This window comes from Adiantum capillus-veneris, chromosome 6 (assembly GCF_014529385.1).
Source record: "Adiantum capillus-veneris isolate H3 chromosome 6, ASM1452938v2, whole genome shotgun sequence".
NCBI classification, from domain to species: Eukaryota; Viridiplantae; Streptophyta; class Polypodiopsida; order Polypodiales; family Pteridaceae; genus Adiantum; species Adiantum capillus-veneris.
The window spans coordinates 157,625,705-157,643,562 of record NC_140936.1 but is presented as its reverse complement, the minus strand read 5'-3'; the positions used below and the strand labels follow the sequence as shown (position 1 = coordinate 157,643,562).

The window sequence follows — 17,858 nt, the reverse complement described above, 5'->3', positions numbered from 1 at the left end:
GGTTATTATTCTAAGGACCCCATCTCATTCTTGTGCCTGCACTAGCGCGCGTAATTTTCTAAGCTTGAAATATGAGGCTACTATCTACCTCTTCATTGAAGACCCGATTTCCCAATCGCTAGGGCTTCAGGGTATTTTTTGCTAGGGTCTCCCTGAGGTGTTCTGGCCCAAACTTGGGCGCACCTGAGGCCCCAGAAACTGCTAGATCTATTCTGATGTGCACACAACTAATTAGATAATTCTTTTCTCGTAAATAAATTAATTATTTACAAAGTCTGACATAGTTACACACACACACACACACACACACACACACACACACACACACAACTGGTTCTGCACAATAGCATGACATGAAGAGAGGCCATGGGTTGGAGTCAGCAATTGTGCTAGTACATAGAGTCATAGAACAAGTCCGAGTTAGAGACAAGGAGCTTCACAGACTATTGTGGTGAGTTGTAACCAAAGGATTGTGGTTTTCTTCAAGGGGCGGGTTATAGGGGCAAAGGGCTCCCACCTTGTTCCAAGGGTTTCCCGGGGTTAGAGTCTCTAGTGTCATGTCTTTTTCCTACTAAATGTGGGTATGTGTCATTTTCAGTGATTTTTACACTTTACACATTTATTAGGAGGTTTCAAGTAAGAGTGATGACTTGCCAGGCCACTTTGGCCCGCGCTATCTGGGTGTCGCGTTTGACCAAAGGAAGTTCCTGATTAGCCTCTCTACTTGGCTAATGCAAGAACTCGAAAAGATCCAACAAGATGTGATGCACCACATAGTAGCCAACAACACTTGGTTGGCCACTATGTTGCTAATTGGACTATTTTCTTAATTTTTTTAATGATTAATCTCTTTTTCTAGGATATTTTATTGTGTACACTAAGAACTGTTAAAAGATTGTAGCTACAGGAAGTGCCATCAAGAACGGACAACTCTGATGTGTCATTTGATGGGTGATGGTAAACATTGCGAAGGAGTTTCCGTAAGTTCGGTGGAAAGAGCCGGGTTACGAGTGCCCCTGATGCGTCACATGATGGGTGACGGGTGCATCAGAAAGGGGGCATTCCGTAGGCTAAGGAGGAAATCCGAACTGAGTAAGAAAATACGCGTAAGAACGCAAGCACAAGAATAAAGATGGCTTCAATGAAGCTTTTTACGAAAAGCAGGAACATTCGCGGGAGGGCAGATGTTTTCCTGCGAGGAGTCTGTGTTTGCATTGCATCTGTGCCGTGTCCTGCACCCGGGGACGCCTGGAATGTGTTCGTGTAGCATTGTTTTCACTAACTGAGTGAGTTTTTAAAGTTTGAACAGGTTCACACTTTATTTTATAAAGTGGTCGGTCACTTTTAAGTGACCAGCCCTTTTATTGATAAAATAAAGCAAGGCTCTTATTAAAAAAAAAGCCAGCGCTAAAAGCTACGCAGGGGGCTGAAATCTGCGATCTCTCTCTCTCTCCTCTCTCTAGGGCGCCAGGTTCTGCTTTTTCGGCCCCTATTCCCGCCGGGTGCAAGGGCCTATAAAAGGGTAGCAAGCGTTCCAGTTTTCACATACCGAGAGCAGCAGAAAGTGCTAGCGCTAGGATTCTGGAGCGGAGGTTGGCGACGGAAACGACAAGTGTTCGTGTGACGACTGAGTACGGAGGTCGCTTTTCCGAGCAAGGAGCGACAGGTATAAGGTGTTGATACACATTGAGAATTGTTGCTTTGTGTGGTTTGTTTTGCAGGAATCCCCCGTCTTACGGGAAGGCCCTTAACGGGAAGTACGGCTTCACGCCTAAGTCCCTTACGGGAAAGTACGGCTTCGCGCCTAAGTCCCTTACGGGAAGGAACGGCCTTGTGCCCAAGCCCTTTACGGGAAAGCACGACCTTCGGGTCTAAGATTACAGAACGGAGGGGTTTCCTCGGGTTCTCGTTCTTGTATAAGAATTTTCCCTGAATAAAAGAATACTCTTAACGGGGGGGGGGGACCAGCCCATCTTGTGGTCCCCAATACTGTGTCGATCTTCTTTCTTCTCTCACATTTGCAAAGTATTTTATTTTTCAGATTTCTGAGTGCTCGTGTACGCTCCCGTTTTGTGACACACTACAACTCTGCCTGCCAAAGAAAGTCGTGCGGAGCTCCAATGTAACGGCTTCCTCTTGATGGATAGGAGGAGGGCAGCAATTTGCTGCTCAGGAGACAAGTCCAAACCAACCTAACAGCCCAAGTATCGAACTTTATTCCCTGGGGGAATCCATCTGAAACCCTCACCCGGCAGCCAGTCAGGCGTAGGAGCACTACCAACCGAGAAAGCCACTGTCTTTCTCCAGTTGATCCGTGCGCCTGATGCACAACAAAAGGTCTCAAGAGCCTGCTCACACCTGTGAAGGTTGGCCTCCTGGCCCTCCAAGTACAAAGCTGAGTCGTCTGCAAGCTCAGCATCCAGTAGCTCGTCGCCCCGAATAGGGAGCGCTAAGCCACGTAGACCAACCTGCTGTGAAGCCGAAAATTTGCTCATCGCCTCACCATAGAACAGAAAGAGGAAGGGGGCAAGAGGGCAGCCCTGTATGATTGAACGTGTGAGCATGAAGCGATCTCCTCTACCATCCCAGTCGACTCTATCGTAGGCCTTCTCAAAATCGAGAAGAAGTATCGCCAAATCCTCACCACGGAGGCGAGCGAGGGAAGAAGCCTCCCAAAAAGTAAAGATGTTGTCAAGGATACTACGCTCCTTGACAAAACCTGTCTGAGTCCCATGTATAATTCTCTCTAGATGTGGCTGAATCCTCAAACTCAGAGACTTGGCAAGAATTTTGTAGGGTGAGTTGAGGATGGTGATGGGTTGCCACTTTCGAATCTCATCCAAGGAGCCACCCTCCTTGGGAATGAGGTAGATCAGACCCTCACTTATGTTGTTAGGCATCTCTCCTGTGTGCAGGATGTATTTAAAAGCGATGCAAAGATCTAAGCCAAGCAAGTCCTAGTACTTTAAAAAAAAGCTGTGAGTCAAACCATTCTCACCTGGACAGCTACCACGGGGAAGTGCGCTGAGGGCCACGTGGAGCTCCGCTAGCTGAAGAGGCAGCTCAAGCTTCTGGTGCATCTCCTCAGTCACAAGACAAGGCATCTGTGCCCAAACCTGCTCTCTGCATGCATCCTGACGCTTTGACTAAGGCTTTGCTGGTCATGGTAAAAGTCAGTAGAGACTGCTCGCATGTCCTCTGGCTTTGAAGCAACTGACCCGTCAAGCCTCCTCAACTGGCTGACTCTTGAAGCGCGAACGAGAGGCTACCAGGAGATGCGCGAGGTGAAAAGAGTGCAGGTTTGGGCCGGGTAGAGCTAGGCGTGAGTGTAGGAAGAAGGTAGCACTGCAGATCGAAAACGCAGAGAGAGAGAGAGAGAGAGAGAGAGAGAGAGAGAGAGAGAGAGAGAGAGAGAGAGAGAGAGAGAGAGAGAGAGAGCGATTTGGAGAAACCCACTTATGGGGTTTATGGCTTTCCCACTTTTATTATAAGCGACTTTTAAAAAATGTGTCCAGGTTCACATTACAAAGTATAGAAATGTATATAAAAGGGGGTTATTTAGGCCATTAACCCAACAACCTCCCACTTAAAGGCATAAATGACGCCTTTAAGCCAACCAACTCCCACCAGTTGTATGCAATGCTCATGTTGAGCCTTAGCAAGACTCTTGGTGAGAACGTGTGCAAGGTTATCGTGTGTATTGATCTTAGAGGTGACTAGACCATCCTCCAATACCTGACTTATGAAGTGGTACCACACATCTATGTGTTTGGTACGCGCATGAAACATGGCATTTTTGGCTAAATAGACAGCACTCTAGCTATCAGAACCCAACACTGGAGTATGAGCAGGCACGCCAAGTTTTTTTGCAAGTTTGCCCAACCAAATGACTTCCTTTGAAGCCTTTGTGGCTGAAATGTATTCAGCCTCAGTAGTACTCAGTGCCACAATTTTCTGTAACCTAGGACACCAAGAGATTGCACCACTAGCAGTACCAAATACATATCCACTGGTGGATTTCCATATCACCTGCCATGTCTGCATCACAATATCCGTGTAACTCTAAGTCACTTTTGCCATAACAAATACACTTTGATTCTGTACCTTGCAAATATCTCAGAATGCATTTGACAGCTTTCCAATGCGCTTTGCCAGGATTTGACATGTATCGACTAACAACTCCCACTGCATAAGCAATGTTGGGACGAGTGGCAACCATAGAACCACAAGCTGATGCATAAGGGATTCCCTTCATTGCTTTCAATGCCACCTCATCCTTTGGGCAATCTGCTTTGCTAAGCTTGGTGTACGAAGGTAAAGTACTCCAAGAGGCTTAGCATCAGCCATATTAAATCTGTCAAGTACTTTTGCAACGTACTTTTTTTGAGATAAAAACAACAATTTCAGCATTCTATTTCTTTTAAATTTTAATACGCATGCCCAAAATATGCTCTGCATCACCCAAATCCTTCATAGCAAATGCTGAATTTAGCTTACGCTTCAAAGCATCAAGACTAGTCTTATGTCTCCCGGCAAGCAACATGTCATCAACATAGAGAACAAGTATGATGGGACTACCATCTTCATCCCTTTTCATATACAAACAATGATCTACATGGCTGCGTTTAAAGCCTTGAGACAGCATAAAAGTGTCAAACTTCTTTTACCAATGTCGTGAGGATTGTCTCAAACCATATAGAGAGCCCTTTTCAGTTTGCATACTAGTTCCTCGCGTGTAGAAACTACAAAACCCTCGGGTTGTTTCATGTATATGTCCTCCTCAATGTCACCATGCAAAAACGTTGTTTTTACATCCGTTTGATTCAATTTCAAATCAAGCACCGCAACAAGAGCAAAAGGACACGTAACGTTGTAAGCTTTATAACAGGGGAAAAGATTTCTTGAAAATCAATTCCTTCTTTCCATCCATATCCTTTTGCAACCAATCTTGCTTTGTACTTGGGTTTTTCATCCACGATCTTAAACTTGTACACCCATTTGTTAGGAAGAGCCTTTCTCCCTTTAGGCAATGACACAAGATCTCAAGTATCATTTGCATGCAAGGATTTCATTTCCTCTTGCATTGCAAGCTTCCACTTATTGCTTGACTCACATGACTTAGCCTCTTTATAACTAAGAGATTCACCCTCATCTAACAACTTTACATGATGCAGAGAGAAATTAAATCTCTGCGGTTGCCTTCTCAAACGAGTTGACTTGCGTATCCAATGATCTACATTCTCAGGCAACGATTCTACATCATGAGGCATCTCATTTTCAGCTCTATCACGTTGCTGAAAAATAATTTTCAGCCAATTCAGCTGCTGATTATCAATTTCAGCTTGCGTTAATGCATCATGAGGCTCTTTTTCAACATCAATGGGTGGCAGAAAGGCTGAAATCTGACTGTTTTCTTGTCAGAATCAAATTTTGTAGCATTCTTAAGCAAAATTTTACCTCATTGAACACTATATCTCGACTGCGAATTACCTTTTTAAATTGTGGTAACCACACTCTATAGCCCATTTCACCTTCTTCCCCATAACCTAGGAAGACGCCCTTAATGGACTTCATATCAAGGTTTGTTCTCAAGTCATTGCGTACATGAACAAAAGCTTCGCAGCGAACTGCTCTCAAATGATCATAAGAGGCAGGTTTGGCAGACCAAACCTCCTCTGGAATGTCATTTTTCAGCGTACTATTAGGAGAGTGATTGCAAATATGAACTGCAGTTTTTAATGCCTTTCCCCAAAACTCTTGGGAAAGATTAGCGGTGGACAACATGCAACGCACTCTCTCACATAAAGTACGGTTGTACCTCTTAGCCACACCATTAGAAAACGGATTGTAAGGAGCTGTCAACTCCCTTTTGATCCCATTATCATCACAAAAACGTTGAAATTCAGCAGAAATACATATTCCCCTCCGTTATCGGACCTTAGACATTTAAGCTTAGCACTCTTTTGAGTATTGACAAAAGCATGAAACTTCTTAAAAGCATTAAAAGTTTCACTGTTACTTTTCAACAAATGCACCCATCCTTTCCTAGTACAGTCATCAATAAATGTAACAAATACAATGCACTACCAAAAGACTTAACATGCATAGTGCATACATCGAAGTTAATAAGATCAAGAGCATTAGCTTTGCGAGAGACACCAGAGTAATAAGAAGATTTCTTTTGCTTTCCATAAAGACAATCGTTACAACAGTTTTTGCCTTTTACATCAACCCTCTTCAAAGAGGAAAGCACATCAATACCCTTTTTGGCTCATATGGCCAAGTCTCTTATGCCACAATTCCGTATATGAAGCAACTTTAGTATCAGTAAGAAATTTGCCAGGCAAAGCTTTGCATCGAAGATAGTACAAAGTACCTCTTTTAGACCATTTTGTAACAAGCATAGAGCCCTTAGCAACTTCCATGAACCCCCCAGCAAAAATGTTAGTAAAACCATGTGCATCTAACTAGCCAACAGATAGCAAACTTTTCTTAATACCTGGTACAAACTTGACATCATTCAATAAAAGCTCTTGACCATTGTTAAAAGCCAAACGCATGGTACCCACTCCCTCAATATTGCAAGCAAAATTATCACCAAGGTACACCTTGCCATAATTGCTTGTAGCATATGTAACCGAATACTCCAAAGATGGAGTCACATGGAAAGAAGCACCAAAATCTACTATCCAAGACTGGGATAGGTCATCATTAGCACTTAGCAATGCATCAATGACATCTTTCTTTGAGATAAGCATGTCTTCTGCATTAACTATTACCAAATCTGAGAGGCATGAAGCCACAACCAGAGGATACATTTGTATTTTCAGCATCCTTGAAGGAATCACCTGCTGATTTTCCCCCTTTCTTCTCATCTTCCTTCTTCTTCTCTTGCGCTTCCTTCTTCCTATCCTGCTCGTTCTTGAAATACCTGCAATCGGGTTTCTTGTGACCCTTTCTGCCACATTGATAGCAAGTGACATCCATATCCTTTGTCTTGCTCTTACTTCTATTTTGAGTCCTTTTTGCCTGTATCACTATTTTGATTTCTGCCTACAATGATCCTCTCGCATTGTAGGCAGAACTGCCACCTTCCCCACTAGACTTGCGTCTAATCTCTTCATTCAGAATAGACCCTCTCACACCGTCATATGTGAGGTTGGGACTGCTACTCAAGGAGACAACCATGTCTCCCAGTATCTGGCAATGTCAGAAGCAAGAAAATAGCTTTCAGCTTATCATCAAATGGCTGAAGCAGAGTGTCCTGCAACTGACTCAACACACCTGTAAAAGCACTCAAATGCTCCGAAGCTGACTTCGAGTCATCAAGCTGCATATTCACCAACTTTCGCATCAAATGCACCTGGTTCACAGATGTGGTGTTCTCATAATTGGATATTAGCTTTTGCCATATAGCATAAGCAGTGTCCAAACGCTTGATGTCCGTCAAAATGTCATCATTGATAGCCATTTTGATGTAGGCCATGACAAACCTTGCGGCTTATTCTCTTCCAATGCATCTTTACAATCCTTTAAGAAAAGGATACCTTGCATGCATTCTTGCCAAAGGTCGAAGCCTTGACCATCAAACCGCTTGATTTCCATCAAACTTTTAGTGTCATATGCAGAAGAGGGAGCAGCCAACTTAACTCAACCACAAGTGTGTATACAAGATAGATGCAATAGGCTGAAAATTTCAGCAAATAGGAGCAACCACAAGACTTTGCATACAAAAGACCACAGTTTCTTTACATGAAACAGTCCTAATTTGAATTTTCAGCTGAATATGCGATTTAAATTACCTTACTCAGCTTTTCACTCAAATCCTCGCACAAAACATCAATACGTGTGATCCCATAAATTTGGTACACCTGCGTATTGCTGTTTTAACCTGTAAATCACCTGTTTTGACCTAAAAACTGTCTATTTTGGACTGTTTTTGCAGTTTCGGTGACCTTCTTGACCTCGGAAGCAAGGAGCTTCGCGATGGAAGTGAAAATCGTCGCGGGAAAGCAATGTAGCTTGCTGTCCAGCAGCCTGCGCAGGTCCTGTTTCGAACTCTAGTGCTCTGATACCAGTTGAAAGCGCTAAGGAGGATGCACGAGGTGAAAGAGTGCAGGTTTGGGCTTGGTAGAGCGAGGTGTGCGTGCAGGAAGGAGGTAGCGCTGCAGATCGAAAAGAGAGAGAGAGAGAGAGAGAGAGAGAGAGAGAGAGAGAGAGAGAGAGAGAGAGAGAGAGAGAGAGAGAGAGAGAGAGAGAGAGAGAGAGAGAGAGAGAGAGATTTGGGGAAACCCACTTATGGGATTTATGGCTTTCCCACTTTTATTATAAGTGACTTTCAAAAAATGTGTCCAGGTTCACATTGAACCTGGACAAAGTATAAAAATGTACAGAAAAGGGGGTTATTTAGGCCTTTAACCCAACAACCCTGGCATGTGTATGTCGGGGTCCCACTGTCTCAAAGAAAGCCCCAGTCACTCTGTCACCCCACGTGGGTCCACTGAGTTGCATGTCGATGAAAAGCAAACTCATGGCGCCTCTCCTCTGTGCTGGCAAGCTCCTGGCGAGCCTGTTGCAACCGCTCCTCCAACCAAGGACTGTCTGGATGCTGCTCCTGTATCCTTTGCAAGGAAGCAACGCCCCATCGGAGACGCTGCTGCTCCTCTCGCTGCAGGCAGGCGGCGGGCCATGGACTCCTGAAGAAATAGCCGACTAAGTTGAGCAAGCCCAGAGGACACTCTGTGAATAGGAGAGTCCTGTATTTCTAAGCCCTCTGTCCAAAGAGCCACCACTCGCTCTTTGAGCACAGAGTCCACCAAAACCCTCTCATGGATACGTAGCATCGTGCTCCCCCTCCTCTGTCTATGTGTCATTGTGAGGATCACTAGTGCATGGTCTGAAAAAGAAGTCCCAGCCAGAATGCGAACTATTCCACCCAAGTCACAGACGTGGTCACTAGTGTAGAAGCGATCTATTTGAGATACTCTGCGGTCTGAATGAGAGAAGGCCAGGCTGTCTGGGGGCCTCACAAAGCTAGAATGCTGCCACACATCTGAAACCCGCAGAGTCATACATAGTCCTCAAGCTGCCAACTCAACTCCATTCACAGTAGTATGGCTACCTCGAGGGGTCCTCCAACATGTTGAAGTCACCCCCATTGCACCATTGCTCTGCTTGCGGCAGAGACTCAACAATATGAAACCAAAACTCTGCACGTGCACTCGCGACATTGGGCGCATAGATGTTTAGGAAGCCCATGAGGCAACCCTGAACCTGCATAGTAATCCACTGAGCCCTGCCTGGTAGAATACTCCCTCTGCCCACAATGGCCTGCTGCAAAGAATCCGCAATAGTCATACATACCCCTCCCTAGATGCCTCCAGGTCCAAATGCAACCAACCAAAACGTCTCTTCGCGACCTCGCAAAATCTGACAACACTGTCTAATGCGGCTCTCACAAAGATGATGCTCCTGTAGTATAAACCACCAATCTGTGTCACTGTAGTGCCTCAAAATCGTGCAAGAGAATACGATGGTTTGCTTCATTCTTGGAGAATACGATGATGTCTTCAAAGGGTGCCCACAAGTAGCCAGTACTCCCTAAAAATCTGGTCCATCATCCTGTTGAATGTGGCAGGAGCACTTGTGAGACCAAAAGGCATCAACAAATACTCATACATTTCGAAGGATGCCGCGATTGCGGTCTTGTATGCATCTCTAAGAGCGATCTTGAACTGATGACAACCACTTTGCAGGTCGATTTTGTTGAAACACATAGAACCGTGTAGTTTGTCAAGTATATCATCGATCGAGGGCATTAGAAACTTGTTCTTGATTGTGATTTTATTGAGAGCTTTGTAGGCAATGCACATTCTCCATGATCCATCTTTCTTTAACACTAGAAACATTGGTGAACAATAAGGTGATGTACTTTGCTGAATTAGACCCTTTTCAAGCTGCTTCACTTGGTTCATGGTTTTCTTATCATGGGCTCTGCTTATTTTGTAAGTTGGCCGGTCCGGTGGCGAACTACCAGGGATCGGATCAATCATGTGATCTTCAGTTTTCTTAGGAGGGAGGTCTCCACGCAAACCCTCAGAGAAACAGTGGGCTTGAGCTTGCAAAAAATTCTTGTCATTTATTTTTTAAGTCTTACAACTTTGACTTCTTACTCCCATCGAGTTCATTCACATAGATCGAGTAAAGAAAAAGATTCAATTCATTAATTTGGAAACAGTCGAAGCCAATACAAGTGGGATGGCGGACTCACTCTTTAATTTTGCATCAATAGTGATTTCTTTGCCTTTCTCATTCTTCAATGTGGTCTTTCGTGCCTAGTAATCAACCACAATGCGGTTCTTGTGATACGAAGGGATTTCCAAAAGGAGGTCACATCCCTCTAGAGGCATGATGTAGAAGTCCTCATGCCCTAGATACCCGTGGCAATGCAATTGAAGTTTGCCTATGACAAGTGTAATAGTGACATCTCGCCCTAGTGCTACAAAAACTGCCTCCGTCGGTGGCCCCATTCCTTCAGGTGTTATTCCAAGTTGAGCCGCCAATTCCGATGAGATGAAGTTGGCCTTGGCTCCTCCATCAAAGAAGATAAGGGCTGATGAGCGAGAAGCGGTGTGTGCAAGTGATAGAGCACGCAGGGCTTGTGCTTCAGAGAGGGGCGATTGTAGAGTAGGGGGCGCTACAGATCGAAGAAGGAGAGAGAGAGGGCTACTCGATAATTGAGGGGAATAAGTGAGTGAGCCAAAATTGGGCTCACATTCCCTTTATTAAAAGTATAGGACCAATTTTAAAGTTAGTGGCCAAGTTCAATGTGAACTTGGCCAAAGGTTAATAACCTTTAAAACTATACACAAAAAGGGGCCATTTGGGCCTTTAACCCAACAACCTCCCACTTAAAGGCATAAATGGCGCCTTTAAGCTACGCGACTCCCACCATCTGTATGCATAGATGATGTTGTGCTTTGAGTAAGCACTTAGTGAGAGCATCTGTTGGATTTTGTGATGTATGGACCTTAATCAATGTAATAAGGCCATCCTCAAGCACTTCTCGAATGAAGTGATACCGCACATCAATATGCTTTGTGCATGCATGAAACATGGCATTCTTTGCCAGACATATGGCACTCTGGCTATCACAACCAAGCATAGGTGCCTTGGTAGGCAAACCAAACTCACTGCATAGGCGTGACAACCAAATGGCTTCTTTGGAAGCCTCAGTGGCTGAAATATATTCAGCCTCTGTCGTAGACAATGCAACAATCTTTTGCAATCTAGAACACCATGAAACAGCACCTCCCGCAAGAGTAAACACATAGCCACTTGTGGATTTCCATGTATCCACATCAATAGCCATGTCAGAGTCACAAAATCCCTTCAACTCCAATGGTCCTTTACCGTAGTAGAGGCATTTGTTTTTAGTCCCTTTCAAGTACCTCATAATGGACTTCACTGCATCCCAATGCAACCTGCCTGGATTAGCCATAAACCAGCTCACAACTCCCACTGCATGGGCTATGTTAGGCCTAGTAGCAACCATAGCATACATAAGTGAACCCCAAGGTAAAGCATAAGGCACACTTTGCATGTCATTGGCTTCTTCCTTTGATTTGGGACAACCATCCTTGGAGAGTTTGACATATGGCTGTAATGGCACATCGAGAGGCTTTGCTTCAGCCATGTTAAATCTATCCAGCACCTTTTTAATGTACTTTTCTTGCGCCAAATCAAGGTTGTACCAACACGTACGTGTGGTACGTCCGTACTGATCCATACAGTACGCGTATGGATCGTACAGTAGGGTGATTTTTTGAATTTTTAAAAAAAAAGCCCTTTTAGGCTATCTGGATATCGTTTTGCGTGACTTTTTCGCTGTCGAGCGTTACAGAGAAAGAGTTTTGCAGACTGGTCGCTGTGCAGAACCAAGTACCTACCCCCCCCCCCCCCCCAACTCTCTCTCTCTCTCTCTCTCTCTCTCTCTCTCTCTCTCTGCGAGAGAATACACTAGTCAAAGCATCCACTAAATCCTCGATTCCTCTGAGCTCTCTGAGTCTCCACTCTCACCTGTGACCTTATTATTTGCATGTTTTTAGCAGGCTATTTTCATCATGCTGAAACCTACGAACCCTTTGTGGAAAGAGCACACCAATGTAATTGAAGTTGTGAATACTCTTGGGCACGTTGGATCAGGTTGTCGCAAGTGGTCATGCAAGTACTGTGGTTTCACGCTGTCGAGTACAATCACTCGAGTTGTGATGCATTTAACTGGCATCAATTGCACAAATAATTGTGGCAAGTGCAAGATGGTACCTCCAGGTGTGCGGGAAGCATTGGTTGTTGAGAAATTCCCTGCATTTGCAACAACAGACAAAGGAAAAGTGGCACAACAAACACAAGACCGTTTGCAAGATGCTCTTGTTGGACAGCTTGGTGACTTTTCTACACAGGTGGAGGAGAGCTCAGGGTCTCAGCAAATTGGAAACAGGAAGAGGGCTCGTATCATGTAGGAAGAGGAGAATGAGGAGGTTGGTGATGTGCATGTGCGTAGGCAGACCACCTTGCCTTCACGTGTGCATTCTGTGTCTTCGATAAAAGAGCGCCAGAAAGTGGCTGAGATGGAGATTGCTCGCACTCTTTGATCCATACCAAGATCCGGAATCGCCTTAGCACTTCTCAGTTGGAGAAGCTAGTGTATTGCAGGGCCAACATGAGGCTTGTGTGCTCTTACCACGCTTTGGGGACACCCAAGCAAGTAGTATGACGATGTAGTATGACATCCTATGTATATGTTTCTTATTTACACTATTGTTAATAAAATGTACATTGTACAACAGGTTGATCCCTCACGTATCACGTTGGTAGTTGATCCTACTGTGGAGGAGGCGGACCAACATATCAAAGATGAGCAGGAGGAGATAGTACGCATGCTTCATAGAGAGCTAGAGGATGTCGATCGGCGTGTGACAAGATCTCGTGCACGTGCTTACAACATTCCATTACGCCTCCAGGATACAGGTGAGGAAAGTGCACGACGGAAGAGCATTCGCAAAGGCAAGCTACCCATACGTACTCCTCGGCAGCGTGCGAATGAGGCAGTCCGTCTCATTCACACTCCAGAGGGAGAGGAGGATAGTGATCCAGACCCAGTTGGTGCAGACGAGGCCACATATGCTATGGTGATAGAGCCAGAGTTTGATGACGAGGGCAATGTCGTGGCAGATGGCGACATGCTCTTTTCAACATCATCTTCTTCTTCTTCTGACGATGAGTTTCACTAGGCACTAATGATTGGTTACTAGTCTAGAGCATAGTTACCCGGAACGCGGAACGGGAACGGCAACGGGATCCCCGCGGAACGGGGGAACGGCTAGGGGTCCGGAACGGGAACGTCGCGGAACGGGAGGTATAAAAAACACCCAAATAGTGCAATTTTTAGCTCCTTGTGTTTAAATACAAGGAGTATTAGAGTGCTTTGACTCTAATACTCACAAAAAACTCGTCTTGAAGACCATTCAACCTTGCTATGACTAGATGATGAATGAGAGAGAGAGAGAGAGAGAGAGAGAGAGAGAGAGAGAGAGAGAGAGAGAGAGAGAGAGATGGAGAGGGAGAGATTTGAGAGAGTGGGAGGGAGAGGAAGAGAGCTTGAAGGCTTGAAGCCTTGAGCCTTGAGAGAGTGAGTGTTGAGAGGGAGAGATCTTGAGAGTGAGAGGGAGAGAGCTTGAGCCTTGAGGATTAGCTTGTGAAGAGAAAGGGGGAGGGGGTTGCATTTTATGAGTCCTTGAGGCCTTGCACACTTTCAAAAGAAGCCCAAACATTTACTTCAATTTTTTCAATTTTTGCCAAATTTGTTTGTAGCCGTTGGCCGTTCCAGGGGCATTCCGGAACGGTCCGGGGGCGTTTCGGAACGTTCCGGAACGGCCGTTCCGGTTTGCATTGGCCACCCAGAACGTCAGACATTCCAGGACGTTCCGGAACGTTCGGGAAGGGAACTGCCCCCCGGAACGCCAGAACGGGGGCTAGGGGGCGTTCCCTGGTAACTATGGTCTAGAGTCTAGACATTTTCACATATTTCAGCAGGATGTTGTTTTTTATGTACGCTCTATCAGGAGCCATTTTGGCTTGACATTTGTCATTATTTTGGTTCCATCCTTATTAGCAGTTTGTGCCATGTGGACTACTTGAGTCTTGAAGCAATGTTTGTACAGTTCTGAGTTTATTGTCAGCAACTTACCTTTTGTTCAATTGCTTCATGCTTGAAGGTTTGTCATTGTTCTGAGTTCTCTTGTCAGCAGGTAGAAATGTTTTTACGTTGTTCAATGTATATTGTTTCTTGAAGGTTGGTACTTGTTTTGAAGTTAAGTGAATCTCTAGTGGATAATGTGTGTAGTAATGTGTCCCCAAGTACTTTGCATGATATAGATTGGTTAACCCTCTAACGAGGAAAATAAAATTTTCTTAAATTTCCTCTCATTTATTGTTTTTTTACAAAGGTACGTATTTTTATGTACCTAAAAAATTTATCCATACGGCACGACGTACAGTACGTACAATCACGACCCGTACAGTACGTATGGTACAACCTTGCGACAAATACAATATGCGCTGGTCTCTTTGCCTTCTAACACGCACTCCAAGTATATGTTCAACTGCCCCAAGGTCTTTTATTGAAAATGCAGATTTCAACTGTCCTTTAAGAGCATCAACAGTGCTTCTTTTCGTTGCAGCTATCAACATATCATCCACATACAGCACAAGAATGATAGGGCTGCCATCCTCATCACATTTGGTATACAAACAATGGTCTGCATGGCTTCTTTTGTAACCATGTTTGAGCATGAAGCGGTCAAACTTCTTGTACCATTGTCTACATGATTGTTTCAACCCATACAAGCTTCTATTGAGCATACATACCAAATGTTCCTTGCCAGGAATAACAAAACCCTCGGGTTGCTTCATGTAATCAAGAATGTGTCCTCCTTTGTAGAAGAAGAATTTTCTAATCTCTGATACCATTGTAATAGACTTGGACAACCCTAGCCAAGGATCTATAGCAACTCACATAAGATAATTGCAAACAACTCAACTGAACTTGAACAAGGAGAGCGAGAGAGCGAAGGAAAGTTGACATGAAGCAACGGACTTCTGCTTCCAGATGCACTGGCCCTAACGATTGATGCCCCTTCCGGTATTTCTTTATTATTGCTTCACAAAGGTACAATGTCCGAGGGTTCTCTATCACAAATTGCTGACATGTCAAGCCACTGAAGAACGGAGCCAACTTGCAGATCCCGGTCGAGGGGTCTAAACCCTAAGTGAAGCAGCAAAAGCAACAAATGTACGGAATCCCGCAATGCACGCTGACTGATGATGTCCCATCTTGTACAAAATTCCGGGTTTTGCGCTGACATGCTGACATGGCAGAACTGTATGGATTTCCGTGTTTCACGATGACAGTGATGACGTGGCAGTCTGTACGGATTTCCGTGATTTACTGTGGCTGATTTCCAACGCCAGCTTTTTGGACCAGTGGCTTTTGAGTTTAAAGGTTTTCATGTAATTGCTTTTTATGGCCAAGGTCCTTTAAATATGAGGCTAGGGCTCATTCTCTGGCACTCTTCTGGGAGAAGGTGCAGAGCGTGGAGTACCGGCTTGTACTGTGCTGATGCAATAAAAATAAATACCAAAAGGGCACCAAGGTTTGGGGTCCATACTCTCTGGGGTGGAATTCTGCCACTCCGTGTCGCGTCTCATCTCTCTCTTTCAGTTCAGTTGTTATTGAAGTGCTAAAAGTCTGTTGAGTATGTTCTTTTCTATTGTCACGTGGTGTGCGTCTTGTGACAGTGGTATCAGAGCATCAGACGTGTGCTTTTTTAAAAGCAGATAGAGCAAGATGGCACTTCCAAAGTTTATTGGAAATTTTATTTGAAAGAAGCTTCGCGTCTTGACCCCGGACTTATTAGCCACTCCCGCCCTTACTTCATCGCGCATCGGGCGCGCTCCCGTCTTCACCGCTCATGTCTTACAAGGCATAAGCCAAAAAGATCACTTGCAAGAGAAGGATCCAAGATTTGTTTCAAGCTGCGGTTTTTCTCAGAGGCAGTGACATGCGGCGGTTAAAGTTTTTAGCTACCAAGATGTACACTCCAAGGACTTGGCAAGCTTTCAAGAAAATTTTTGCCCGAAGCTATATGGTTTCTGACATCTTCCTTCGGAGTGCAACTTTTGGCTGAGTTGGGTATCTTGAAATGCTTGTCATGGAAATCCTAGTAGATTATAACTTGCATTTCTCGACATCTCTCAGTAGGTCTCCTTTCCAGCTGATAACCTTGGAGGTCCGGTGTGATTGCTATTTCTTGGGACTACCATCACCGCCACAGGAACATTGCTTGTCGAGGCTTGTTTCGACCATAGTCACAAGGGACGCGTTTGGGGACGGGGAACGGAGCTCAAATGGAGTTTTAGTGTAAGAAAGAGGGTGGGACGGCAAGTGGGGACGGAAAAGTGGGGATGGGAAGCCCAAAAATGGGTGTTCCCTGTGACTATGGTTTCGACTATTCAAGAGTTTGTAGATCATGCTGCGGTTGGCTACAACCTTTTGGCTACAACCTTATGGGAAGGAACCTAACCCTAATTTTTGGTGCAGGTTTCAGGATAAAAAGTCAGTCGACTTTTCGAGCTCGATTGATGTCGAGATTGCTTTTAAGTTCGAATTTTTTCTGAGAATCTATTCGAGAACTTGTTTGGTGATCCTATTTGAAATTTTTTTGAAATGAATCGTATCTGTTTTGAAGCTGTCTTGGTGCCGATTTGAATTGTTTGACTTTGGTTTTAATACTGGGTTTCATTGATTGGTGATTGTACTTCCGGGTGGAGAAGTGAGAAGTACTGTTTTGGTAGTGTTTGAACCTGGAAACTATGCATGCCAATGTCTGGGGAGCGTTTCGTTGTATGTTTGAAAACCTCGGAACGATGCTGGCCAATGTCTGGGGAGCGTTCCGTTATGCTAGAAAACTTCCAAACGACGCAGGCCGATGTCTGGGGAGCGTTTAGTTGTATGCTTGAACCTCCAAGCGACGCAGACTGTGGTCTAGGAAGCGTTTGGTTGTACAGTCCTTTGAGCTCATAGCTCGGACCTTTTTAGGTTATTTGCGAGGGGAGTGACAAGGTAGTGGTTGAGTAGCTTCATACCGTAAACCGTTTGTCTCGGGGGAGTGCTCAGTGGCACTGGTCGTTGTGTTTTGTAACATGCATATGTGAGCATTTGTGTTCCATTGTGATGTGTCAACTACTGAATATTCCTAATTGGATGAGATTGCTTGGGTATGTAATTTTTAGTGCATGAAGACACCCGTAAAGATGTGCAGTCTGGGTGTGATGGCTAATTTTACTACTCCGGAATATCAAGAGTTCCGATCTGGACGAAAGGAGAACCCAACTCCTTGATCAAAAGAGCAGAAAGGAGAAGCCAACTCCGTAACAAAAAGAGCAAACTGATTGTCCCTCGGAAATTTTTGAGCGAACTTGAGTTGTTTTGCAGATATGCTGTAAATACGGATGATTAAAGGGGGGATGTCACAAATTGGTGACGTGTCAAGCCACCGAAGAATGGAGCCGACTTGTAGATCCCGGCTGAGGGGTCTAAACCCTAAGTGAAGAAGCAGAAGCAATAGATATATGGAATCCCGCAATTCACGTTGACTGATGACGTGGCATCTTGTACGGAATTCCGGGTTTTGCGTTGACATGCTGACGTAACAAAACTGTACGGATTTCAGCGTTGCACGCTGACAGTGATGACGTGGCAGCCTGTACGGCTTTCCGTGATGTACGATGGCTGATTT

At 44.8% G+C, this 17,858-nt stretch overlaps 2 protein-coding genes across 2 annotated transcripts in view; both read left to right on the top strand.

The window, feature by feature from the left end:
• The window catches only part of LOC147456573 (putative protein phosphatase 2C 5), a 101,589-nt gene that overhangs the window by 62,456 nt on the left and 21,275 nt on the right, over window positions 1–17,858 (top strand). The window lies entirely within an intron of this gene.
• On the top strand, window positions 12,722–13,494 carry LOC147456574 (uncharacterized). Its single transcript, XM_086515009.1, has 2 exons — window positions 12,722–12,766; window positions 12,849–13,494. The coding sequence occupies exons 1-2, from the start codon at window positions 12,722–12,724 to the stop codon at window positions 13,290–13,292; spliced, it is 489 nt and encodes a 162-aa protein (XP_086371135.1). The 3' UTR covers window positions 13,293–13,494.

What these genes read in the sequence shown, in the direction of transcription:
- LOC147456574 (XM_086515009.1), top strand. Translation starts at nt 12,722, where the DNA reads ATGAGGCTTGTGTGCTCTTACCACGCTTTGGGGACACCCAAGCAA. An exon ending in CTTTGGGGACACCCAAGCAA is followed by an intron (nt 12,767 to 12,848) that starts GTAGTATGACGA and finishes ATTGTACAACAG; the next exon opens with GTTGATCCCTCACGTATCAC.